The sequence below is a fragment of the Alexandromys fortis genome, unplaced genomic scaffold, assembly GCF_014885135.2.
Source record: "Alexandromys fortis isolate MF-2015 unplaced genomic scaffold, M_Fortis_MF-2015_v1.1 scaffold_1, whole genome shotgun sequence".
Classification (NCBI taxonomy): domain Eukaryota; kingdom Metazoa; phylum Chordata; class Mammalia; order Rodentia; family Cricetidae; genus Alexandromys; species Alexandromys fortis.
The window spans coordinates 39,592,915-39,618,592 of NW_026067927.1; the positions used below are offsets into that span (position 1 = coordinate 39,592,915).

At 46.9% G+C, this 25,678-nt stretch overlaps 2 protein-coding genes across 3 annotated transcripts in view; both read left to right on the plus strand.

The window, feature by feature from the left end:
• Dapk1 (death associated protein kinase 1) overlaps positions 1-25,678 on the plus strand; it is a 141,142-nt gene that overhangs the window by 25,998 nt on the left and 89,466 nt on the right. The window lies entirely within an intron of this gene.
• On the plus strand, positions 12,808-13,830 carry LOC126502433 (60S ribosomal protein L5-like). Its single transcript, XM_050143401.1, has one exon. It carries the CDS (start codon positions 12,874-12,876, stop codon positions 13,762-13,764), a length of 891 nt encoding a protein of 296 aa, XP_049999358.1. The 5' UTR covers positions 12,808-12,873; the 3' UTR covers positions 13,765-13,830.

Consider the following 25,678-nt stretch of genomic DNA (forward strand, 5'->3'; position numbering starts at 1 on the left):
GCCTTTTTGCCCCTCAATATGGACTACTGGCATACCCTCTTAATTTTGATAACTGCTAAAAACTTCCATCTATGGTATCCTATCTGCAGGAATTCCATAATTATTTCCCTCTGGGGACTGGAGAGACAAAAGTATGAACATGTGAGTTCAGACCTTAGCATCCATGTAAGAACACGGGCACAGCTGTACATGACCATCCTGACATTGGGGAGGCGGAGGCCGAAGGGTCCCTTGCTGGCCAGCCAGTCAGTCTGAATTGGCCACAAAAAATAAAATGGAGAGTGACTTAGGAGGACACTCCCCTTTGACCTCTCATCTCCACAGGCATGCACCACACACGGGAGGACATACAGACAAATAAAAGATTTAAAAACTCAACTTTGATTAATTTTTAAACACCACCTTCCTTGGAAATCGTGACATTTAGGAACGAAAGAGTGGGACAATGCCTGTTTGTGCTAGTGGAGTTCCAGGGATGGGGGCCTTCTGAAGACATGTGCAGAGGCAACCTTCCTGTGGCCTCCTTTTGAAGCTCAACCTCTCTGGAAACCAAGATAAAGGCCAGGGCCAGCCTGGTAACTTCTTCCTAGTCAAGCAAGGCTCCCTTTCAAAGGAGGTTTTTAAGTAATTTCTTTCCCCTGGGATCCAGCAGCTGTGAGCCAAACATTAGCATCGGCCTTTTAAAAATAGAGGCTGATGCATTTCAGAAACGCTTACCCTCTGAACAGTCAGCTGGAAGCATGGATGGGACTTAAAGTGTCTATCTAAATCCTCCTGGGAGAAGGAGAAGGGAGGGGGGGATGAAGGAGGGAGAGGAGACGGTAGAAGAGAGGAAGGATCCTTTGGACGGGTAAACTGACTTTGATTTATATGCCTTTCTCTTCAGACCCTGATTTGAAAACTCGGAAGTGTTCTTGCCTGATCCACTTGTTATAATTGATTCTGTTGCTTAATGCATTTCCTGCGCACTTTGGGAAGACTTGCTGTTTAGGGGATTAAAGAACAAATCCTCCTTCGGTACCTACCTTGTGAAGCTCCTGATGGATGGGAGTGGATAAACAGAGATGAGGAGAGACAAAAGAAAAGATGTCTCTCCTCATCTGTTTTTCTTTTGTGGTTGTTCATCTATGGTGGGGGGAGTTTCCGTGTGTCCCTCCTGTGGCAATGGTGGTGGTCACTGCTGCCCCGAGAAAGATATCCCCATTAGCCCCCTTCCCTGTGTTAGTGACTGGATTACTGTTCCCTTAGCGTGACCCAGCAATCATCACTGGCACGTGTACAGGGCTTCAGGGTGGGTTTTAATGCCCAGTGCTGTGTTTTGCTGGGACTGAAGAGTTAGAACTCATACTACCTCTGGGTTTTGATTTTTTTAAAAGAGCATAAAATTGGAAATGCTCTTCCGAGGGTCAGTATATTGGCTACTGTAAGTGACACTTTGTACCCTGGCAGGTGCCGTTCACTTTAATGTGGTCCTGCTAGTAAGGATGACTCTTCTGTCAGTGAACCTGTCTCAGGGTCTCTGAACTGCGCTCTCCTTCAGAGTCCCACGTGCCTTTGCTTCGCAGAAGTGACTAGATGCCTTAGAAGCATATAGGCACTTAAACTTTAGTCACCAATTCTTACATAAAATATATAGTCTTATCAGTAAATAGACAAGACAGTATACTAAGTGTCCCTCTCCCGAGATGGGTGCACATTCGAGGCACTTTTATATGTTTCTGTGTATGCTGGGGTGAGGAAGAGAAGACTCGTATAAAACAGAAGGCTGGTCCATGACAGTTGGTCTCAAAAAAAAAAAGGCATATCCAAATGGTTTATTTTTATCTTACCACTTTCAGTATTTTTGGAGATCAAACCTCGAGTGACCTACATGTGAGGCATTCCCTGTACCACTAAGGCGATTCTCACTTCCAATCTTAAGGGTTTAAGTGTTTTCCTTCTGCCTGTGAGTCTTTCACAGTCTACACCTGCTTGCTCCCAGCCTCCCTGCTTTCCTTTTGTTTAGCTGAATCCCAGGGTGTCTTCCAGGTCAGGAGTCTGGGGCAGCCAACAGCCTCTGGGTTAAAGACAGCCTTCCCAGCCTGGAATTCCTCCAAGGTTTAGCGTGGTTTCTGTTTTCTCTTTGGATCTACACAGTGCAGGGGTTTTGCAAAGATGTCCTCATGGTGAGCTAGCACCCCTTGGCATGTCACAGTCCCTGTTTGCAAACCAAAGTGTTCTGAGGGCAAGGAGGAAAGAGCTTGTGGCTCAAGGGTGGTTTGTGAGATGACTCTTCCCTCTAGGGAATTGCTGAAGAGTTCAGAGGTTTTATCTGCCTGTGCTAATAAAAACCAAGAGCCTAAATTCTGACAGTTGATTTGGTTAGAAAAAGAGAACACAAATCCACAAGTCATATGGGAATTGTAAAATGTTTTGAGGACAATAGCTTTAATTGAATCAATAAATTTAATAATAAGCAAATAAGTAATAATCTAATAATAAGTAAAACACTCCAATCAGTTATGACTGCCTTTTTGGTCCCAGCCCACGGATCTATATAAGACTTAAATAAAACCAGTGTTGGGAAGTGCTTCTGTTGTTTCTCTCAGGATACTACATTTCTTACCTTTACTGAATTTTGATTATCTTGAATGGATACAATGACAATATAAAGCCAGGGATAGGGAATAGTTTGAGATTAACCTGTCTTTTTATACTTTGCTCATGTATGAATATAGCTTTATCATCTGAGATAAGAATAGTTGTTTTAGCTGGGCGGTGATGGCACATGCCTTTAATCCCAGTGCTTGGGAGGCAGAGGCAGGCAGATCTCTGTGAGTTCAAGGCCAGCCTGGTCTACAATAGCTAGTTCCAGGACAAGTTGCAAAGCTATAGAGAAACCCTGCCTTGAAACACCTAAACAAACAAACAAACACACAAATAAATAAAAATTGGTGTTTTGAATTAAATTTTACTTTGGAACCTTTGTAGTGAAAGAAATGCCCTCTCTTTAAAAAAATATTTATGTGTATGTGTGAGTGAATGCTGTTTGTCTGTGGATGCAGAAGCTAGAAGAGAATGTCGGATTCCTTGGAGTGGGGTTATAAGTAGTTAGTTACTCATGTGTGTAATGGGAGCTGAATTCAGTCCTTTGGAAGAGCAGAAAGAGCTTTTAACTGCTGAGCCATCAGCCCATAAAATGCACTCTTATTGGGTTTGTAAACTTCTAGTAGCCAATGGACACCAGCAGCTATGTAGCAAATCTGTAACTTGTGCTATATGGAATGTTGTGTATGCAAAGCAGATTGTGTGTGTGTGTGTGAGGTGTATACTGTGTGTGTAATGAGCGCTTTATGCCTACATGTTTATGTTTTGTTGTGTGGTTTCTGTGTATCGCTTGTGTATTGTATGATTTTATATGTTGTTTGTGTAGCATGTGGTAGTAAGTGGTGTGTGTGTATGATATTACATATGAATTTGTGTATTTGTGTATGGTCTATGATGTGTGTGCTGGCTCCATGTGTGTATGTAAAACTGCCATGCACATCTGTGGAGCATCTTGCTTGTGTGTGTAGGTGTCTGTGATAGATGGGGTGTGATACTTGAATGCTTGTGTGCCTTTAGGGGAGCCATGGAGACATCATCCAGAAAGGATGCTGTCAAACATGCTTTTGATGGAGGAGGCTTCTTCTAGTCAGGGCTATAAAATGTGCATCTGTAAAGTTAAAAGACAGTCAGGGTGAGGATTAGATTGGTTCCAGGCCAAGGAGATGCAAGATGGGTGATATCAGCCCCCTAAAGCTATAAACATCAGAGAGCAAAGCCCCAGGCAAAGTGGGGGTTGGGGAGCTGTGGTGTGTTCGTGCTAGTGAAAGTGGTGTCTGCAGCTTCCACCCCCACCCCACGGGAATCCCAGCTGGTTAAAATGCTCTGTAGCTGCTGAGGGTTTAAAGACTTCCGTGTCTTCCCAGCTTTACTTTAAGGTCAAAAGAATTCTAATTAAAGCAAAGGCTGTAATCTCAGTGTCAGCATTTAGATGAGCGCCAAGGCCATCCTTGCAGAGGAAATTTAAGATGTTAATTTCTCACAGAAGTATTGTTTAATCGTTGAGCCAAATAGTAGCTCCGGAGAGTGGCTTAGGGTCTGCTCTTTTGAAGTATATTGTAAAATGACAGATTTCCGCCCACACACAGCAGCCATTAGACAGAAAACTGCTATCATTTTCACTCCTCAATCTGCCACCACCCAGAGAGAATGGCCATCCATGTCCGGTTATTTCCCACTTAGCTGAGTGCGAGCCTCGTCCTGTTGAAGGTGGGAAGGCTGCAGCAGCCATTGTCACTCAGTGCTGTTGTCTTTTCACTGAAGGCCTCTACTGAATTCCCCAAACCCTGACACAGCTAGTTAGTCCTGAAATGTGTTGTGAGGGCAAAAGCTTGAACAGAATTCTTTTAAAACATTAAATCAGTGAGACCCAGTATTTGTGCCAAGAGCTTTCTGTTCAGAGGTCTCCCGATTTTCGAGAGGCATTACACACTGCAGGGAAAACCCCGGCCGATGGGTGAGTGCACACCCTCCATCCAATTAGCTAAGCAGTAATATTACCATAAACGAGAATAAAATAGTTCACAAGATAGCAGGGAACTGAGCTTTATAAACAGTTTGCTGACATTATTTTGTTTTAAGAATTAAGTGTACTGACTCTTCCCTTGGTAGGATGCCCCTTTGGTTAAATTTGAAGAAGTATGTCATGGTGCCCCACTGAGCCACTGGGGAGCTTTCATGAAAATGCCATGTTAGCTTAAAGTTTGTCTTTTGAAAATTGGAATTACAGTATGTTAGAACAGTTACTGGCAGGCACGGTGGTGCACATCTTTAATTCTAGCAGCCCTCTGGAGGCAGAGACAGGTGGATCTCTGTCAAAAGCCAGCTTTGACAGAACTCATACGTTCCAGGGTAGGAGCGTGAGGGTTAGAATTATTAGGCAAAAGGAACAGAGATTAGGAGAAATAAGAGACAGAAACACAGGACAGTATTGGGAGGGACATTCAGTGAATACTGAATTCGCCTCGTTTATTTTCCACGGGCTTATATACGTTACTCCAGAGTGATGGATGGCTCAGCAGTTGAGGACGCTTGCTCTCTTTTGTCTCCAGGGTCCTTGTAGTAGCTAACCACTGCCTGTAACTAGTTCCAGGGAGTCTGATGCCCTTGACCTCTGTGGACACAGGGCAGGGGTGTGGTGCACAGATGCACACATAGGCAAAGCATGCATATGAATAGAAAAAAAACCCCTGAAGTGTAATCTATTAAAATAGAGATAAGTAAGTCAATTTAGCATATTCTTATTAGTGGATATTTTTTGAAATAAATATTTTTATTTCTTTGAGAATTTCATACAATGTATTTTGATTATGTCTACCCCAACTTTGTCCCTTAAGTCATCTGAGATCCATCCTGACCTTCCTATTCTCCAACTTTGTGTCCCTCATTGCAAATTTCAGATTCTATTGACTTCAATTTGTGCTGCCTGGGTACTCCTGGGTGTGGGGCCACCTGCTGGGGTGGTTAACCTGCCAGCAGCCACACCCCCATCAGGGCTCCTTAGTTAGGGGTTGGGTCTCATGAACCCATTGCCATATATGCTAGAATGTTGTCTGGCTTGAATGTCTGCAGGTCTTCTACAGGCAACCACAGCCACCGTGAGCTCACTAGGGGAGCTGTCCTGCTACCCCCAGAAGACACTGTTTACCTTAGGTCCTCCCGGGCCTCTGGATCTTCAGTCTGTCCGCCCTCTCGTCTGAGATGGTCCCTGCACCTTAGGGAGGGATGTGATGTGGATGTCCCTTCTGTGGCGAGCACAGCACAGTCACTTCCTCTCTGTGCACTTTGACCAGCTCAGTTTCTGCATAACCACGGTGCCCAAAAACTTCTCTGTTGTTTGTTTTGGTTTGTTTTTTTTTGAGACAAGGTTTCTCTGTGGCTTTGGAACCTGTCCCGGTACTAGCTCTTGTAGACCCAGTTGGTCTCGAACTCACAGAGATCCGCCTGCCTCTGCCTCTGCCTCCTGAGTGCTGGGATTAAAGGTGTGCACCACCACTGCTTGGCCAGAAACTTCTCTAATGAGACCTGAGAGCTGCATGAGTTTATGAGGAGAGAGGTTGTTACATTTCTTAATTGTTTTAAATATGTGTCTGTGTGTAGGATGTGCATGTGAGGGCGGGAGCCAGTGGAGGGCAGAGGTGTGAGATGCTCTGGAGTTGGAGTTGATGAGGATGCCAGCAACAGAGCCTGGGTGCTCAGCAATAGTGCTATGTTCACCTAACCACCGAGCCATCTCTTCAGCCCCGCACAGAGGCTCTTTCTAGTTAGATGAATATTGCTCGCTATTTTTACTCCTGATGAACAGTTTCTGACTCACAGCTACCCCGAAGAGTTAACATTCTTGTCAGGGGTCAGCAGCTTTTCTTTCCAGCACCAGAGGAGTGATGGAGAGGGACGACCACAGCCTGCTGCAGGTCGGAGCAGCAAGTGGTTTTTGGTGTTTAAGCAGAGAACAAATGTAGACAAGAAGTGTGAGTTGATCTTCAGGTTGAAGATGGAGTTAAGGAGTGCTAGAGTCTCTCAAGAGCACATTTTCACAACTGCATTTTATACACATATCCGTGCACAGTTGTGATGTACATAGCTGTTATTGCTAATGTGGTAGGGTTTTATTGTTAAAATCTGTGTGTGGGGGTGTGTAGCATGAATAATAAAAACCTAGAGGCAGATATTGGGGTTCAAGCTGAAAATCAGAAAAGCAAAGCAGACCTTTTACCTCTACCAGTCTTCAGACAGAAAGGGTGAGAACCTGTCTCCACGAATCCTCAGACTTCACACTCTAGTGAGTTCCTGTCTCTTCCCCTTTATCTCTCTCTCTGCCCAGTTGTGTCTGCTCCCGTCCACCTCTCTGGTGCTGGGATTAAAGGTGTGAGTCACCACCACCTGGATCTGTTTCTGGATTGATTTTGTGTAGCCCAGGGTAGCCTTGAACTCACAGAAATCCATTTACCTCTGTCTTCTGAGTCGTGAGATTAAAGGTGTGTGTTACCATTCTCTGACTTAGCTTTGTATTCTGATCTTCAGTTAAGCTTTATTTATTAAAATACAAGTAAAGTATCACACACATTTGTGTGTGTGTGTGTGTGTGTGTAGGATATGTTGGCGTTTTCCCAATTTGGTGCAGTTACATTTTGTTGCTGTTGCATTCTTCAGGTAAGACATTATCTTTGCTCATCTTTAAAATGATGTCCACCATTAGCCTCCAGGGAAGTGCAGAGTGAAACCACTTTGAGATTTCATCTCAGTCCATAAACTCAAATGGGAGTAGATGCCGATGGGGTTCTTGGGAAAAGAGAACTCTTGACCACTATGGGTGGAAAAGTCAGCAGGTGGAGCCACTACGGAAGTCAGCGGGAAGGTTTCCTGAAAAGGTTCAAACAGAACGACTGTATGACCCGGCTGTATCCCTGCTAGGCATGTACTCAGAGGACCCCATGGCAGTGATAGCTGCATGTCTGTGTTCACTGCTGTCCTAGTTACAGTAGCAAGGAAATGGAGTCAACCTGCATGTCCACCAGCTGATGAATGGATAGTAAAAATGGGGTGCGTGTACAAAGCCGGATTTTATCCAGCCTAAAAAGAGAAAGAAACTCTGAAATTTTCAGGAAAATGGGTGCAGCTGGAGTTACTGAGTGAGGTGATGCGGGGCGACAAAGACAAAGTCTGTATGGTTTCTCTCATGTGTAGATCCTAGTTTTGAATTTGGAGTTCTGTATTTAAATGTGGATGAAATGCAGAGCCACCGCGAAGCCTCAGATGACATACTTTCTTGCCCTCACCATGGCGGAGCCCGTGGACAGTCCATGAGATGATGTCATAGTTACCAACAGAGACTCTCATGGAACTTGGCTAGTTAGCACGTCTTTCTATAATTAAATACTATAATCAGACTGTATGGTGGATAGAGAAAATGAGTTATTTTCATTGCTTCTACAGTGAATCATATAGACGTCTATGGGAATTGTTTTTTTGACAGTTATGATTTAGGATATGGCATATGGTGTATGCAGCAAGTTTGAGACATTGAAAAATACTACTTAGTTTCACTGTATACAAAACAATGCTTTACTGTGGCTGAGATGGGTCAGCTCAGGCTCTGAAGGAAGGGGACTTTATCACAGGAAAGGGTGCTGAGGGGAAGTAGGGGAACAAAATGGACATCTTAGTGGGTATATTGTTTTTCTTCCTTCATACTTAGTTATAGTTTGCAACTTTTTATAGGGACATGTCCCATTGCTTACTAGTGAAGTATCACTAGTGGTTGTTCTGGCTCCCCTTCCCATTCAAGATGGGGTCTCATGGGGTCCAGTTTGTCCTGGAACTCTCTGCCGTTGTGGGTGGCATCCCTACTCCACTTCTCAAGTGCTGGGATTACAGTCACACCTGACTTATGTGGTGCTTATGTGGACAGAACCCAGGACTTCCTGCTCAACTGAGTCACATACACCCCAGCCCTGAACCCAATTTCTTTATTTGCACTGGCCAGCATTTTCTGACACAGAGCTGCATTCTGACATAGTTAATAAGAACAGTGCAGCCAACGTGATCTCAGGACTGTTTTTTCATTCCACCACGCTTTCTGTGATATCATGTGTCCTTATCTGATGGATTCTCAGTATTCTTTGTGAGCAGGGTAAGGTGATACAAACTCAAGAAAAATATGAAAGTTTCCCTTTTTACCCAGAATTAATGCATCATAACTGTCTGCATTTGGATCCTGTTATTATAATGCCATTACGAGGTTTTAAGAACTGAGGACTCGGAAGACATTGTGTGACCTTAATTAGTGGTTTCTGTTATTTAACAGCAAGCTCATGTTGAGATAATAAAGGCACAGATTGTAAGTAGAGAGGGCCCAGTGGGTCTTGCTATGAAATGATCTCAAATAGAGTCTCCGAAGAGGATCATGCACGAGTGAGCATGTGCTGGATTAGCCTAAACAGTTTGCTACTCAAGCTTAAACACAAAAAAATTTCTTTTATGCGTCTCGGTGTTTTGCCTGTATACATGCCTTGTCACATGTATGTAGCTGGTGTCCATAGAGGCCATAAGAGGACACTGAGTCCCCTGGAACTGGAACAGACAGTTGTAAGCTGCCAAGTGGGTGCTGGGGCTAAAGCCAGGGTTCTCTGCAAGAACAGCCAGTACTCTTAACCACCAAGCCGTCTCTCTAGCCCCTCATTTCTTGAGTTTTAGAAAATCAAGAGGAAAAAAGATTACCTATAATCTCACTGTCTCAGTGAAACTTCTGTCAGGATTTTTGTTTCACCCTCGTTTACCCTTTGTATTGCTGACACAAAGATAAACTAGTGAAGTCCTTAGGTCTCCATATTTAACTGTAGCTTTCATGGGCAGGGGAAGCTTCATAAGACAAATAGACAAAGAATGTAAGGATTTCACAGAAGCCTATGCCTGTAGTCCTGGCACATGGGGAGGCAGAGCAGGAGAATCAGAAGTCGAAGGCTAACTTTGAGTTTGTCTGGGCTATATAAAAACACCCATTTTAGAAAACTCAAATTCATCAGTAAGTAAGTGAATAAATAAATAGTAATATGTAGTGCCTTAGAATATGTGATCTTGTGTGTATGTGTATTTGCATGCACGCCTGTGTACATGCGTGCTTAGTAACACATGGCTTATTTATGTGTATCCTATGTTTACACGTACCTTCCAGAAAACTTATCTAGCATTCCTTTCAAGATACAATGCACACATTTTTGAAAGCAATTAATTTTGCAATGCTAATGACTGTCACATTTTGTAAAGTTATTTTTGAGACAGGATCTCATATGTAGCCCTAGATGGACTGCAGCTTGCTATGTAGATCAGGCTGGCCTCAAACTCATGGTGAGCCTCCTGTGCAGACGTTAAAGGTGTGTTCCACTGTGCCGCACGGTGACGTTTGTGTTTAATAGTGAGCTCCTGGAGGTGCCCACAGGTAGCACGCTTCGCCAGCCTCTCCTTCGGGAGAGACGACTTCAAACTGGAATGTGGGAGAATAGACAGTGCTGATTTTTAGGTGAGTATTTTAATAGTGATAGAATGTCAGGGTCCCTCCTACGCTCCAAAATTCAGGAAAGGCATTTTGCAAGCTGGAAAGATGGAGAGTCAAGGATTTCAGATCTCCCGTGCTCCTAAGCTTTGCTCTCTGGCAGGTAAGCCTTTGTGCACATCTCTGACAGACTTCAGCACTGTGGGTGGTGCCTCTCCTTTGGGCGACCTGGAGCATTTGATTGGCTGCTTTGGATATTTACCTTCCTGCCTTGAAGGTGCTGTCTGCTCCCCTATAATTTTAACACAAATATGGAGCAGTCAGACCAGCTGAGGCTTTTTAAATGTGCTTAACATGCCCTACCCCCACTTTGGGGGGTGGGCAGGCTCTCACTGTGTATGTAGCCCAGGCTGGCATCTAACTCAAAAGAAATCTGCCTGCCTCTGCTGGGATTAAAGGCCTTGCTATGGCACCCAGCCATTTAGCACATTTTATCAAAAATTACCCGGCTTCCAGGAGCCTGACGATTCTGCAGATCCAGATTTCTGGGGAGGTGTAAGGTACATAATGGTCTTTAGAAGTGGTTTTGGCGCAGACCACTAAATTACTGTTAATAATCGCTGGCTGCCACTTTAGATTCATTCATCTTATGCAACGCACAGCTACTTGAGGGGGAATGCATTTTCTGCATCACAGAACTACTTGAGGTGAATGCATCTCTTGCAGCACACAGTTACTTGAGGTTGAATACATCGCCTGCGGCACACCGCTACTTGAGATGAATGCATCTCCTGCAACACACAGCAATTTTAGATGAGTGCATCTCCTGCGACACACAGCTTCTTGAGGTGACTGCTTCTCTTGCAGCAGCACACAGCCACTTGGGTGGGAGGAATGCATCTCCTGCAGCACACAGGTAGCAAGCAGATGTTTGGAAGTTGCTCTCCTGCCATGATGCAGCGCTTTAGTAAGGAGGCTGAGAGACTGGATGTGCTGGAGGCAAACTGTCTTTCTGTAGCTTTTGTTTGTAATTCAGGTACAGTGAGGCCAGTAGTCAGGAGTTCTCTCTGCCAGTGGAAAGAGTCCTCACAGTTGCCAACAGAACAGGGCCCTCTGTGTCACACAGGGACGATCAGGAGGCAGTGTGAGTCGGGTCACACATGGACAGCAGCCTCTGTTGTGGTTTTCTAGAAAGGAAGAGGCTAGGAAGTGAAGCAGGCTTATGACGGGCTAGGCTGAGAGATTTCAGCGGGCATTGGGGCATGGAGCTGAGGGATACTTTACCCTTGGGTGACTGGGTTGGGGACTGTGGCCTGGAGTGTGAGAACCAGTTTACAGGAGGCGAGGAGAGTGTGTGGGGCACTCGTGTGTGTGTGTGTGTGTGTGTGTGTGTGTGTGTGTAAGATATGTTGGCAGATGGGGCAATGGCTGTCTCAGCATAGACGAGCCCTGGGAGGTCAGAAATGCTCCCAAATAAAAGCTTCTGACATGACAACACACACACACATACACACACACACACACACACACACACACACACGGAGACAAGGTTAATAGAGAGACAGAGGGAGATTGGTTTCAGACGAGAATGAGGAGAGAGTATCCCCATCCCCACGCCCTCTCTTCCTTCATCCTCTCTTTGCTTCCCGCTCACCATCATCTGAGCTACATTTTTCTTATTATGTCTGTTCTACAAAATATAAGCTCAGTAACGCGATCAATAGAAGACATTTGGTGATTGAAAAGTGGAATTGATTTACACTACTTCCCCCCCCCATCCCACTTTTCTTTAAGGTCATACCAAAGGCTGAAATTACTTCTTTGATTTTTCTAACAGTAACTAATCTTAAAAAATATTCAGAAGGTTGGGAAGACAGCCCAGCGGGTTAAGTTGGAGGAGCATGAAGACAACCTGAGGCCTTGTAATTCCAGCATGGCGGAAACATGAATTCTGGTGTTTACTGACCAGCCAGCACAGCTTACTTGGCAAATTTCAGGTGGGCGACAGACACTGTCTCAAGAAGGAAGAAGGGCGGGTAGTGCCTGTGGAAAGAAGCCCAAGGTTGTTCTGTCCTCCATTCATAGGGCACTCTTGAGAGCACACACATATGCGCGTGCACGCACAGGCTCAGGGTTACTACCTCGCTCTGACGATTAGCCTCTGAGCCAGGCCACCTCATCTTTGACTGCCTTCTTGAGTGTCGACTTTATTCTTTATTCTTGGTTGTCATGTGGGGATGGCCTGGTGCCTGGGTCTGCTGGGCTTTCCCAGCCTGGGTTACCCATGCATGCATGTTTCAGACTCTACCTGGGTCTGTTTTGGGGGAGCTGCCAACAAAGTTGAGGCTCTACAGGAGACTGTGAAGAACGTACCTTCAGGAAGTCACCCCAGTGTGTGAATTTACTTCTTGTGCAGGTGATTGGTTTGAGTTATTTAATTCAATTAATTATCATTTCACTCTTCTTCTCTTGAGCAGATATATCCCATGATTCATTCTGGGAGTGTTTTTGAGAACATGTGATTTTGTTTCTTTTGCACACAGACCCCAACACTGGGGATGGGAGGCTAACCCAGGGCTGGGTGTTGAACCCCCAGATGCCTTATCAGCCCTTCCTCTCTGTCACTCCTGTTGTACCAGGAGGCGGTGGTGACAAGCCCTGGATCTTATTTCTTAAAACTGGTGACATCATGGGTATGGTGTGACCTCATTAAAACTCTTGAATGGGATACTGCGCATGCGCACGACACTCCGCGCAGGTCTGCGTGGAGCTGCGATTGCGGGTTTCTGCTCCGCACCATGGGATTTGTGAAAGTTGTCAAGAACAAGGCCTACTTCAAGAGATACCAAGTGAGATATAGAAGGTGGCGAGAGGGTAAAACAGACTACTATGCTCGGAAACGATTAGTGATCCAAGACAAAAATAAGTACAACACACCCAAATACAGGATGATAGTTCGTGTAACTAACAGAGACATCATCTGCCAGATTGCCTATGCCCGTATAGAGGGGGACATGGTAGTCTGCGCCGCCTACGCACACGAGCTGCCGAAATACAGAGTGAAAGTCGGCCTGACAAACTATGCTGCCGCCTATTGTACTGGCCTGCTGCTGGCCCGCAGGCTTCTCAATAGGTTTGGTATGGACAAGATCTATGAAGGCCAAGTGGAGGCGACTGGAGATGAATACAATGTGGAAAGCATCGATGGTCAGCCTGGGGCCTTCACTTGCTATTTGGATGCTGGTCTTGCTCGAACTACAACTGGCAATAAAGTTTTCGGGGCCCTGAAGGGAGCTGTGGATGGAGGCTTGTCTATTCCTCATAGTACCAAACGATTCCCTGGTTATGATTCTGAAAGCAAGGAGTTCAACGCAGAGGTACATCGTAAGCACATCATGGGTCAGGATGTTGCAGACTACATGCGCTACCTAATGGAGGAAGATGAAGATGCTTACAAGAAACAGTTCTCTCAGTACATAAAGAACAACGTTACTCCAGACATGGAGGAGATGTATAAGAAAGCCCATGCTGCTATACGAGAGAATCCAGTCTATGAAAAGAAGCCCAAGAGAGAAGTGAAGAAGAAGAGGCGGAACCGTCCCAAAATGTCTCTTGCCCAGAAGAAAGATCGGGTTGCTCAAAAGAAGGCAAGCTTCCTCAGAGTTCAGGAGCGGGCTGCTGACAGCTAAAGAAATTTTCTATGAAGAGTTTTTCATAAAGATAATAAACTTATTGACCAAGCAAAAAAAAAAAAAACCTCTTGAATGGCTCAATAATTTTCTCACAGGAGTGTGTTAGGTATCTCAGGAGTCAGACCCGCATCTCTCCTCTTCACACATGCCTTTCCTTTTTCCTTCTATGTCTGCAGCAACACATGATCCTCAGGTGGATGCTGGCACTGTCTGCCTCCAGGACCATGAAGCCAACGCATTGTTCTGTTTTCTTCATAAATTACCTAGTCTTGGGTATCCTGTTATGGTGGAAAACCAATTAAGACTCCTCATCTTGTTAATTCAGATCTTGTGGTTTGCCTGTGTGGTTAATGGATGGATACAAAGCCTGACATCCTGTTGCCGAGACAGCAAGGAAAGGGGGAGGTCACCCTTCAAGCTCAGGCCATTGGTGAGAAATGACAAGACAGGAGCAAAACCTCCCAGAACTGCAGATAAAACAGGAAGGGGAGCTTGGAGGCCCCATCTGTGGCCCTTGGCAGAGCCTGGGGCTTAGCAATCAGGCATCAGAGACCAGTGAGCGCCATGACCTCCTTCAGGGCAGAGTGGGTCCTGATAGGGTGACACGGAGAAGCTGTAACCAAACCAGTGTGTCTGTAGAGCCGAGAGGAGGGCGCTCTGCAGATAACCATTTCAGTCTCCTGTCTTCTCCGAGAAGCGAGCCTGGCTGATAGATGGAGCGTCTAGCTTGCCTCAGATGCAAGCTCAGATGACTGGGGGCCATCGCAGCTGGGATCTAGATGAGGAACTGCACTCTGGGTAATCTCTGCTACCACTAAGCCATGGGCCTTCGAGGGCGAGGCGGTCCGGTGATACCCAAGATCAAGTTCTGAGGCAACATGGAGGAGTCTTGCCTGGCCAGCTCCTCTTTCAGTCTGCTAGTCTGGGAGATGTGATACTGTGCAGGGCATGCCTGACCTTCACTGTGGTTCTACCTTCTCCAAGGCCAGGGAGGTAGCCTGGAGCCTGCCCAGGACAGCCAGCAGGAAGGTGATGCTGCCGTACAGGGATCTCTCTGTTGAGTGTGGTTTTTCAACCCCTGTTGTTCAGAACACAACAGCTCTCATGACTCCCTGGACTGGGCTTTCCTTCCGAACCTCAATATTCCACAAAGGAACAGGGAGGGATTTCCAAACCTCACCAAATATCCCACAAAAGAACAGAGAGATTTTACAGGAAGAGGAATGTACTGGTCCCCACCCATGACAGGGAAACATCTCTAAAATAGGGTGGGTGATCCTCACAGCCTGCAGACTCATTTCCTGGAGCACCTGGCATACACCAGCATGGTGACATCTCTGCCTACTGCAGGAAGAAAAATCAACACTTGTCTATCTGCAATGAAACACACCATTTTTAACCACTTTAAAATGCATAACTCCCTAGACAGTGGTGGTACAAGTCTTTAATCCCAGCACTTGGGAGGCAGAGACAAGAGGATCTTTGTGAGTTCAAGGTCAGCCTGGTCTTCTACAAGAGCTAGTTCTAGGACACCTAGGACTGTTAAACAGAGAAACCCTGTCTCCAAAAACCAAAACCAAAAAACAAACAAATAAAAAAAAAACACACACAAAAGGTGCGTAGCCAGTGTCATTTTCTCACAGGCTCATGCGTTTGAATATTTGGGTTCTCAGGAGGTCCTGTTTAGGGCAGTTGCTAAACCTTGGGAAGAGCAACCTTAAGGGAGGAAGTGGGTCACACTGGGCCTTGAGGTTTCTGCCTCTCCTCGGTTCCTGGTCAGTTCCTGCTTCCTGTTTCCCTGGAGACATGGGGGAGGTGAGGAGCCTTTAACTTTATGCTCCTGTTGCCACAATTAACTGTGTTCCTTCAAACTTTGAGCCAAAACAAATTCCTCCTTCCATAAGTCACTTTTTTCAGGTGTTGTCATCAAAAGTCACTTTTTTCAGGTGTTGTCATCAAGTGACATACTGGTTAGTGTTTTTTGTCAACTTGACACAAGCTAGAGTTATTTGGGAAGAGGGACTGTCAGTTGAGAAAATGCCCCCACCAGGTTGGCCTGGAGGCATTTTCTTGTTTAATAATTGATATGGGCAATGCTACCACTGGTCAGGATGTCCTGGGTTGTATAAGAAAGCAGGATGAGTAACCCATTATCAGGGTTCTCTGTGTAGCTTTGGAGCCTGTCCTGGAACTCACTCTGTAGCCCTGGATGGCCTCGAACTCACACCGATCCGCCTGCCCCGGCCTCTGCATCAGTTTTGAGTTCCTGTCTTGACTTCCCTCAGCAGCGGAGTGTTACCTGAGTGTTGTAAGGGGAAGCAAACCCTCTCCTCCCTGTGGTTGCTTTCGGTCATGGTGTTTGAGCAGAGCAGTCTGCCGTGAGCATGTTGTGCAGTGGTTACCCACCCCCCTTTTACAGAACTTTATCATCCTCCTAAAATGAAGCTCTTCACCGAGCCCTTCTGCAAGCCTGCGATGGCCACCGTGCTGTGTTCTCAGTCTGAATATAAAGCTAGTTTGGAAAGAGGAAACGCCATTCTGGATATTACTGATGTGTGGATTTCAAGGGACCAACAACATCCTAGCTGTCAGGCTTGAGTATTCTCTTCCTTCTTCTCGTGTGTGTGTGTGTGTGTGTGTGTGTGTGTGTGTGTGCAGAGACATGTTCCTATGTGTGACTACAGGTGCACACATGCACACGCACAGTTCTTTTTAACATTCCACAGTGGAGAGTAACGGGAGAAAGAGGAAGAGAAAGGATGTGCTATGTCATTCATGGACAGGAAGGGACGTGGGAACACCCCCACTAGACTCCTTCCTGGGTTTCGATGTGTTCAGTGGAATGAAAAGAAGGAACCAGATTGGGAAACTTCACTGGAGATTAAGCAAACTCTAGCCTAATAGTTGGGAAGTTCCTTTGAGTATAGTTGAAAGCTGTACCCACCCCAGAAAAATGTCCCCAAGCATATATAATTCCCGTCTTGGTAGATTGTTAGAGCCATCCATCCTCGCTGTATCAGAAATCCTGCCCCAGCGTCCTAGTATGACGGAGGCTGAGAGGCAGGAGGCTCCGAGGCCAGCCTGGGCTCTCTAGTGGAGTCTGTGTCTTAAAAAAAGAAACTCCATTTAAAGTCTCTTTATATTTAGATGTGCATACATTTTAGGAAGCTTCTATAGTAACAGTCTCCGTATGGCTACTGCAGCAGGTGGCTAGTGTTGTTTAGTCCTCCCATTCCCTCCTCCCCCTGCCCTCACTCTCGGCCTCTTCAATCCTTCATGCGCCCCCACCCCCTCCTTCTTCTTTGTGTTCTATATTCTGTTTCCTCTCTCTTGAAAGATCTCCTCCTCCCTCTCTCCTTCCCTCCCTCCTTTTTCTTCTCTTCTTTCTTCCTCTTTCCTTCCCCTTCTTCCTTGGTTTTCATTCTCCCCTTTCTCAGGACCTCTTAATTCATGATCCTCCTGCCTCAGCTGTCCCCTGTGCTGGGACTAGAGGGCTGCGCCCCCACACCCAGTGAAGGAAGCTATCTAGAATTCTCCTGCCTCAGCTGTCCCCTGTGCTGGGACTACAGGGCTGCGCCCCCACTCCCAACAAAGGAAGCTATCTGAAATCCTCCTGCCTCAGCTCTCCGCTGTGCTGGGACTACTTGTGCCCTCTTTGATGCATCTAGAACATTCAGTGCTGCGATAGGGTATAGACTAGCACATGCGAGTTACCTGTTCCCTCTTCGGAACCTCAGTAATAATGCAGCTTTAACGAATTTTATCTTGAGAGTAACGGTGACCTGGGTGGGAAGATGGAAGGGATCACCACAACAAGCCTGTCCTCCCCCCACCCCACGAAGCCCCACTATCAAAGACGCAGGACTGTGCACTTGGGTCCATTTTCAGGACTGTGAACTGGGACCCTTCAGCAAGGGTATACTGATTGCTTCTGTGGCCAGGAGGCTTCCCTGGGAGAGTCCAGATCTCTATGGTGCCTGGACTCCCCAAAAGAGCATCATGCCCTCAGATGGCCTCCATCTGTTGTTGGTTATACCAGAAGCTTGCACCAAGGTTGGTGCTCTGTGCTACCAGGCTTCTGGGTGACACCCTCAGACACTAGAGAATGGTGGGACTTTTTCCTGGCTTCCCATGGGCTTCAAGAGATCTTGAAAGAGGAACCATGCAGGTGGCTGGATCTTGCCACAGCTGTTGTCAGACTTGATGTAAAGTCTGGGTTCTTCTGGGAGCCAGGGTGCTTGTTGGTTAAACCTCAGCCCCCAGAGTCCACAGGCGGAGGAGAGTTCTCTGGGTGCATCCAGTCCCCACACTCATGATTAGGGCATGGGAGTTACTCAGTATCCCTTTCTCATCAAAGGGAATCTGTGCATCTGTAAAGCACTCACAGTCCACCAAGACCAGTCCCTGGTCCAGCTGTGCTGAGAGGCCATGTGTAGCAGAGCCCATTCCTAAGCAGGACAGAAGTGAGACTGAGCCTAGTCTAACCTTCTAAAGTAATGTGTCTGCCGTTCCTGGGGCCTTTCCCTCTCTTCTTCCCCAAACACATACCAGAGAGAAAACAGAAAAACCCTGGGGGCCATCTGCTACTCTTCTTCAAATATAAGAAATAAAAACAGCAAAAACCTTCTCTTCAAATAATTAAAAACTCACCTCCCATTGTTAAAAGCCCACAAAGCACTTTTTGTTTCTTAATATTATTTACTGTTTAATTAAGTAGGCACAATTACTGGCTAGCTAAAAGGTGGGCGAGAGTTCCATATCAATATGATTCAACAGTGTTTGGGGAAATTATTACTTAAAGCAGTGGAGGTGGTCACCAGCTCATGTCACCACTGGTACTGTTATCCTCTAAGAAGACCGATGGGAAAATGAGACCATGAAAGAAGCAGCGAGGATGAATGAGGCAGTCCTAATCACGGCTCGGGAGCAGGGGAAGCGGTTTGTTCACCCTCTCACTTCCCCCTCTGGGACTTCTCCACGATGCAGGAATCCTAATAGCGGGCACTTGGGGTAGACAGCGCCTGCGCACACGTGGGGGGTGGGGTAATCCAGGTGCTGTGGTCTCATGCTTCTTCACAGTTCCCTGTGCAGTCAGCACGAACATACTGATTTTTACAGGCAGCTGGGAGGTAACTGGCCAAGAACAACGCAAGCTTCCCTGTAATCAGAGGCCACAGAGCTGGCTGCCGGGCCCGCCTGTGTTCTGGTTCTCGCCATCCATCTGCCTCTAGTGCTGCTTGTGAGCAGAGGCCTTCAGTTTGCTCTCTAGTTCCCTGACACACAGCAGCAGACAAGGCAGTCTCACCTCATGGTGCAGATGATTGTCAGGGCCTGGGGGTGGGGCTTCTCCAGCTGAGAGGGATGGGGTCTTGGTCTCTGTAGGCCATGAAGCAGCTAATGAGGAAGCACAGCATGATGAGAAGATCCAGTGAGGCCTGTGTGGCTCCTTAGCTGGTCTTGGACTTGCTGTGTGACCCAGGCTGGCCCTAAGTTCATAGCTCTATCTCTGAGCAGTGTGCTTCCATGCCCCATGCCTGACTTTCAGTTGTTCGTTTTTTTTTTTTTTTTTTTTTTTTTTGAATGTGTGTGCGCACCCGTGTGTGTGCATGGAGGCCAGAGATCAGCACTGGTTGTCTTTCTTGACTGCTCTCCATTTTACCTTGAGACAGGTCTCTCATTGAACTCAAACTTTGCACGTTTGTCTAGACTGGCCGACCCCCAAGTCCTCAGTATCCTCCTGTCTCTGTCCTCTAGTGCTGGGATTGGCTTCTTCTCTGGGTTCCTTGTGTTTGGGTGGCAGGCACTTTATTGATACGTTGTTTTCCTCCCTGAGTTGTACTTGAAGAGATGTTGGGGTGGCTTTTCCTTGCCTTGTTTCCAGTGAGTGATTAAGAACTCATTTTCCCTGCTGGGTGGAAAGCTGGGTCTTGGACAGAGTCCTTTCTTAAAGTCTTGACCTCCACCTGAGTTAAGCCTGGGTGTTCTGTGAGGAGTAGGCCCTATGGAATCAGTGGGCATCTCGGACATACTGTTGAAGCCTTGGGGTCAGGATGGATGCCCTGAAGCTTTTGCTCTGGCCTTCAGGGGCTCTTACCTTCTGCAGCACAGAGAAGAGGAAGTCTCCCTTCCTGGCTGGCTTTCAGGAGGTGGCTGGTGTGATCTGTGTTTATCCAGCCCCTTGTCTCAGAGTTATTACTCAAAATGAAGCTTACCTGGTGGCCTCACATCTGCCAAGGCTGTGCAAGACTCATATGAGAAGTCTGGAAGCTTAGACTTAGGCCATGACTGAGCCTGAGGACAGCCTGTGCCTCTCACCTCTGCCTCGTTCTGTGTTCCCTCTGCCTTCCTTGTTCTTCTGATTAAGGCAGCTTGGTCTTATAAGCCATGTGGATTAAGAACTTCTAACCTCGAGATGATACTGGATCTCTACAGCTTTTTTTTTTTCTTCAGAAAGTCTTGGAGACTGTTACATACCACTTACAGGGGCCATCGTTTCGAAAAGACGGAGAACCTGTACTAGTTCCCCAATGGACCAGGGTGGAAACCAAAATGGAGTCATTGACACCAATGTTCACTAACGAAATTCTGAATGGAGGCTCTTTGTCTGACCTTTGGCCAAAGCAAGGATAGAGAGAGGGAGGATTACCAAACACCCAAACACACTTGTGCCTGTCATCATCATGGTGAAGTTCTTTTTGCTTTTAACTGTCCACAAAAGAAGTAACCAGGGCCAGGGAGGCAGCTCAGTGGGTACAGTGCTTGCTCTGCACCCACTCCTGTGGCTCCCACTCCTATGCTGTCTGTGAATGGATTCCTGACTGGCAGAAAGAGAGGAGTAAACCAGACTGCCTGGAGCCTGGCCACAGCCCCTCTGCCTGGGATGGGGCAGGGGGCACTGGCCACAGCCCCTCTGCCTGGGATGGGGGGACCACTGGCCACAGCCCCTCTGCCTGGGATGGGGGGGCCACTGGCCACAGCCCCTCTGCCAGGGATGGGGGGCTACTGGTCACAGCCCCTCTGCCTGGAATGGGGGAGCCTGGGTTCTCCACCCTTTTCAGTTGCTTATCGCGAGTCTTTTATACTTGGGGAACTCAGCATGATACAGGGTTTTTTCCTCAAGTATGGGCACACCACTCAACAGACACTGTTCCTCTCTCTCCTCCCTAATAAGAACTGGACTACCAGCTGGTGCTATCCAGTTTGATCCATTCATTCTCTGAACTCAGTGCTGACAGAGATGGCCTTCAGCTGACGTGTGACACCCTGGTAAGGTAAAGTCTCACCCGTTAGGCTTCTGACGTAATCCAGCCACACAACACACTGTCCTGCCACGGCCAGGCTGCTGGCTTTCTGCTGCCGTGCCGTGTGGTGAGAGGGCGTCAGGTGGCATCCTGGTAGCCCAGGAAAAGACTAAATTTAACATTTGAAATTTGCAGTCAGGTCTGATCATGTCCTCCATCCGTCCCCCACCCCCACACCCCCCCCTTTTTTTTTTTTTTTTTGGTGTTCTTGCTATTTATCCAAACGGGTCTCTAGCTCTAAGCAATCCTCTGCCTTAGCCAAGATTACAGGCATGTGTTTCCATACCCAAAGTGAGGGTCCATTGAACGTGTGTCACTTTGCCCCTTTGTCACCTTGGAGAGCCCCACGTTGGACCCTGTTAAGTGGAGTGTGGACTCCACCGTTGTTTTCCAGCGGAGAAAGCAAGGCCTGGAGAGTCTGTTACCCAATCAGGCCTCTTTCCGTCAGGAGGCAGGATGGAGCAGGTGGGGCTGGATGCGAATGCGTCCTCCAGGATGGCTGTGAGGCTGCTACTGTATGCAGAATGTTCCGGTGCTAGGGAATTAGTTCCTCGTGCCCACTCATCCATGTGGCCTAGCTCTTCCTTCTGATGGTGTAAACATTATGGCAGTCTCCAAAGCAGGAGTTCCACGGCACCTCAATGGCTTCTCTGAGTCTGGACCAGTCCGCAGTCAGATGCCTTTAATAGTCCTGAGGGTTTGAACGACCCTGGCTTGAGGCCTGAAGCCCCACAAAGAGACTCTGTGTGACTTGGCACAAGTACCTGCCTCAGAGCAGTGCCCGTTCTTCCCGTCTACCAGCCTTGCCGTTTCTCTGCCCTGCTCAGCTGGAGAGGCCTCTCCGTCCACTCTCCCATCCTTTGCCTTGTAGCTTTTAAAATACACGTGTGTGTGTGTGTGTGTGTGTGTGTGTGGTGTGCGCGCGCATGTCCCAGTGCTAGGAATGGACCTAGGGCCTTGCTCATGGTAGACAAGCATTTTTCCATTTAATTACACGCCCAACTCTATTTTTGTGTTTAATTGTGTCATCATATTACATAGCTTTAAATTTTGCCATCTTTTTGTTTTTGTTTCTTTTTGCATTCGGTATTTAATATTTAAGCATACTGTAACGTGTTCTCAGACTTTAGTAGGCCCCCAAACATTTGCACAACCGACTTTATAATAGAAATACCATTCAGGTTATAAAACAGCGTGTAGACAGCATCGCAGCTCAAAGGTTCAGTCCATTGTCATCATGGTACGACATGGTGGCATACAGTCAGACACAGTGATAGAGAAGGAGCTGGGAGTTCTACATCTTGATCTGAAGGCAATAGCAAGTGAACTTAATCCTCAGCATCTTAAATAATCCGAGTGTGCACATTTATATACATACACAACTCAGAATATTTTTCATCTTGTAGAAACTAATAAATCCTAATTTAGAGACCCCAGTAAGCCAGGTGTAGTGGGGCACACCTTTAATCCCAGCACTCAGGAGCAGAGGCAGGTGAACCTCTGGGATTTCAAGTCCAGCCTGATCTACAGAGCAAGTTGCAGGGTAGTCAGGGCTATGGCACAGAGAAACCCTGTCTCAGAACCTGCCCCCCCACCACTAAAAAAATAAAGAAGGAAATCCATTAAACCGAATTCCCTCCTAGCTTATGATGGCTGCCTTTCTGCTTTCTGTTTCTCTACTTTGGGACCCGAAGTTCCTCATCTGAAATTGTACAGTGTCATCTTTTGTGTCCTGTTTATTTCACCAGAGCAGTGAGCTAGGGAAGCATACTGGGCAGAGGCATGCATTTCTGTCCCATTGGTCTGGTGGGTCTACTGTCTTCTGCCAGCCAGGGTAGGCTGCCTGCCACCTTCAGTGCTGCCCAGAGAGTGTTGCATGGCACCATCAGGGCTGTCTAGTGAGTGTGTTTGACTCATCAGTAACAACTCACAAGAACTAACTCAAGTTCCCGCAAGACCCATTTTAACACCTGTCCAGGACCCCAGAGCTCCACCTCCTATGGCCTCAGCCTATCAGCAATCTCTGTGGGCCAAGCCTCCAACATATGAATTCTTCCCAGACAAAATCTTATCCACCCACATCATCACAGATGGCTCTGATGGTCCCCAAGTCTGTATCCTTCTCTTTCCTTACTGTCTGTGAGCGCAGAGGTTTGAGGGGTGTGGGGGTTGATATCATCCTGGCTCCTCAGAAGCTGGGATTGGAGCAAAAAGAGGAGCATGCTTGGAAGGCTTGGTAATGTTAAAGAGGCAGTGTATGCTTTTGAGCCTCTCTCCGATGAGGTCATAGACTCCATCGGCCTCTGGGGATGTGTGACCAGCTGTAGGGCTGTGGAGATCAGGCCCTGAGACTTCAGGCGGACACACAGAGTCAGAGGTGATGTCTTTACATTTCGGAGAAGAGAGCAGGTCGCTTGACCTTGAGGGCAGTGGGCTTGGGCCAGTAATGAGCCTGGGGAAAGAACCTATGACTTCTACCTGCTTAGCACAGTCTTTAGGCAGTCCTCCTGGGACAGGGCTGCAATAAGATGTTTCCGTGGAGAGTGGAGAAATGCCCCCATCATAGGACTCCAGATCTGGCAGGGCTGATCAAAGAAGTCAATACAACGGCCCCGTGACAGTAAAGAACTTGCTGTGTCTTCGACTCTGCTTCACACCCCAGCACCTTCAGTGACAGAAGGAAATTATATGCTTTCCTGGATCTAAGGCAAGCAAGGAGATGGGAGGAAGAGGGATACGGAGGTGGGGACTGCGTGTCCTAAAGCTCAAGTGCCATCTTGTTTGAAAGAAGCTCTCCTGCTTATTAGCATAGACACTGAAGATTAGGTTTCTGTTTGTTGTCGTTAATATTTTTAGGACTGGCAGAGTTATGCTACTGTAACAAATAATCCAATGTCTAATGTCCCAAGTCTAAGACCAAAGTCATTGGGATTCCGTCCAACTGAAAGCCCCGTTGATGAGCCAGGAAGATGCAGCAAAATGAGAACTGACTTCACACACACACACACACACACACACACACACACACACACACACACACCTATACAGGGGAATATGAATACACATTCATGTAAAAAAAAGTCACATAATCACACCCAAACTTGGAGGGGCTGAATTTTCTTCCCCATGTATCCTTAGATGACTTGAGCTTGTCCTACAGCCTGGAGGAGCTGAGCCTGTCCTGTGTGGTTACACCTTGCCCTTTTCCTGCATCTCAGGTGGTATCCACAGGAAACTGCCAGATCCTGCTAAGCCTAGCTCATACAGTAACGTCATGTCATCCTTCCGAATTTGGACAACAGCTGCTATTGCAAAATAAAGGCTGTTTGCTGCCTCTTGAGCTTGAAGGATGACTTAACGAGGGGTCTTCTGATAGGACAACTTGCTTTGCTTCCTGCTGGAACCTAAGCCAAGTGCTGACCTCTAACTCTTCTGCGTAGCGAAGGTTAGAGAAGGGAAGGCAAGCAGCATCAGCCCAGAGATGGAAGCTGTGGAGTCCCGGGCAGAGGCTCGTCTTTATGAGTCATTGTGTTTCTATTCTCTCCTCGTAAAGATTTTTATTTATTTGTTTATTAAATGTATTAATTTATTTTACATCTTGACTGCAGTTTCCCCTCTTTCCTCTCCTCCCATCCTCTCCTACCTTTTCCCACTCTCAACCCAGTCCTTTTGTTTCTGTTTAGAAAGAGGCAAGCCTCCCATGAGTGTCAATAAACCGGGGTCTCACTCTAGCCTAGGCTGGCCTGGAACTCACAGATCTTCCTGCTTCTGTTTCTTGAATAATGGGATTACAGACATGCACCATTATATTCTGCTTCCCTGCCTTCCTCCCTCTCTCCTTCTCCCCCCCCCCTCTCTCTCTCTTCCCCTGAAGGAAGGAAGGAGGAAGGAACGAAGGTTCCTATAATTATGGATGTTATTTCTTCTAGCTCCTCATTGTGTAAAAACGCTGATTTTGGCCCATACCGGGCACTGTGCTGAGTTCTGTCTATGGACCAACATTCCACTCTCTAGAGACTTCTGAGAATGACCTGTTCTTTTGATGTTACCAGCGATGACACTGAGGCCCAAGAGTGGCTACACAAGCGTAGGCGATGCTGACAGTAGATGCCTCGTATTTCAAAGGAAACAGATTGGATTTGCCTGCATCTCAGTTTAAGCAAGGAGTTAGCTTTTCTTTGTCCCCACACAAAACCAAAGAGTTGCAGGCGGAGGCTTTGCTATCCTAGGAGATTTTAAGAGTCGTGGAAAATTGCCACTAGCCGAAAGCAGAAGGGCCAATGATGTGCCCTTTCTATTTCTGATGGTTTCCTGTGTTCAAAGCAGCGACCCCCAGTGACTCCATCACTGGACGAGGGTACCACTGACTGGATTGATGTAGAGCAGGCCTGCATTGTGTCATGCAGGGGACTTGCATAGGCTGTTGGCATCTTTCAGGGGCCAGTATGGAAAGATTCCTACACATTGAGGTGCCTGGGTGGGTGGAAAAATAGCAAGAAAACCTAGTCATGAAGGTTTACAATTCACGGAAAAATGTTCCAGAATTCACGTGGGTAGTTCACTGAAGACATGGATGGACTCTGCTTTTGAAACAAGTTATTATGACATTA

Bases quoted from the DNA above. Each gene is read 5' to 3' on its own strand.
- LOC126502433 (XM_050143401.1), top strand. From the start codon at position 12,874: ATGGGATTTGTGAAAGTTGTCAAGAACAAGGCCTACTTCAAGAGATAC.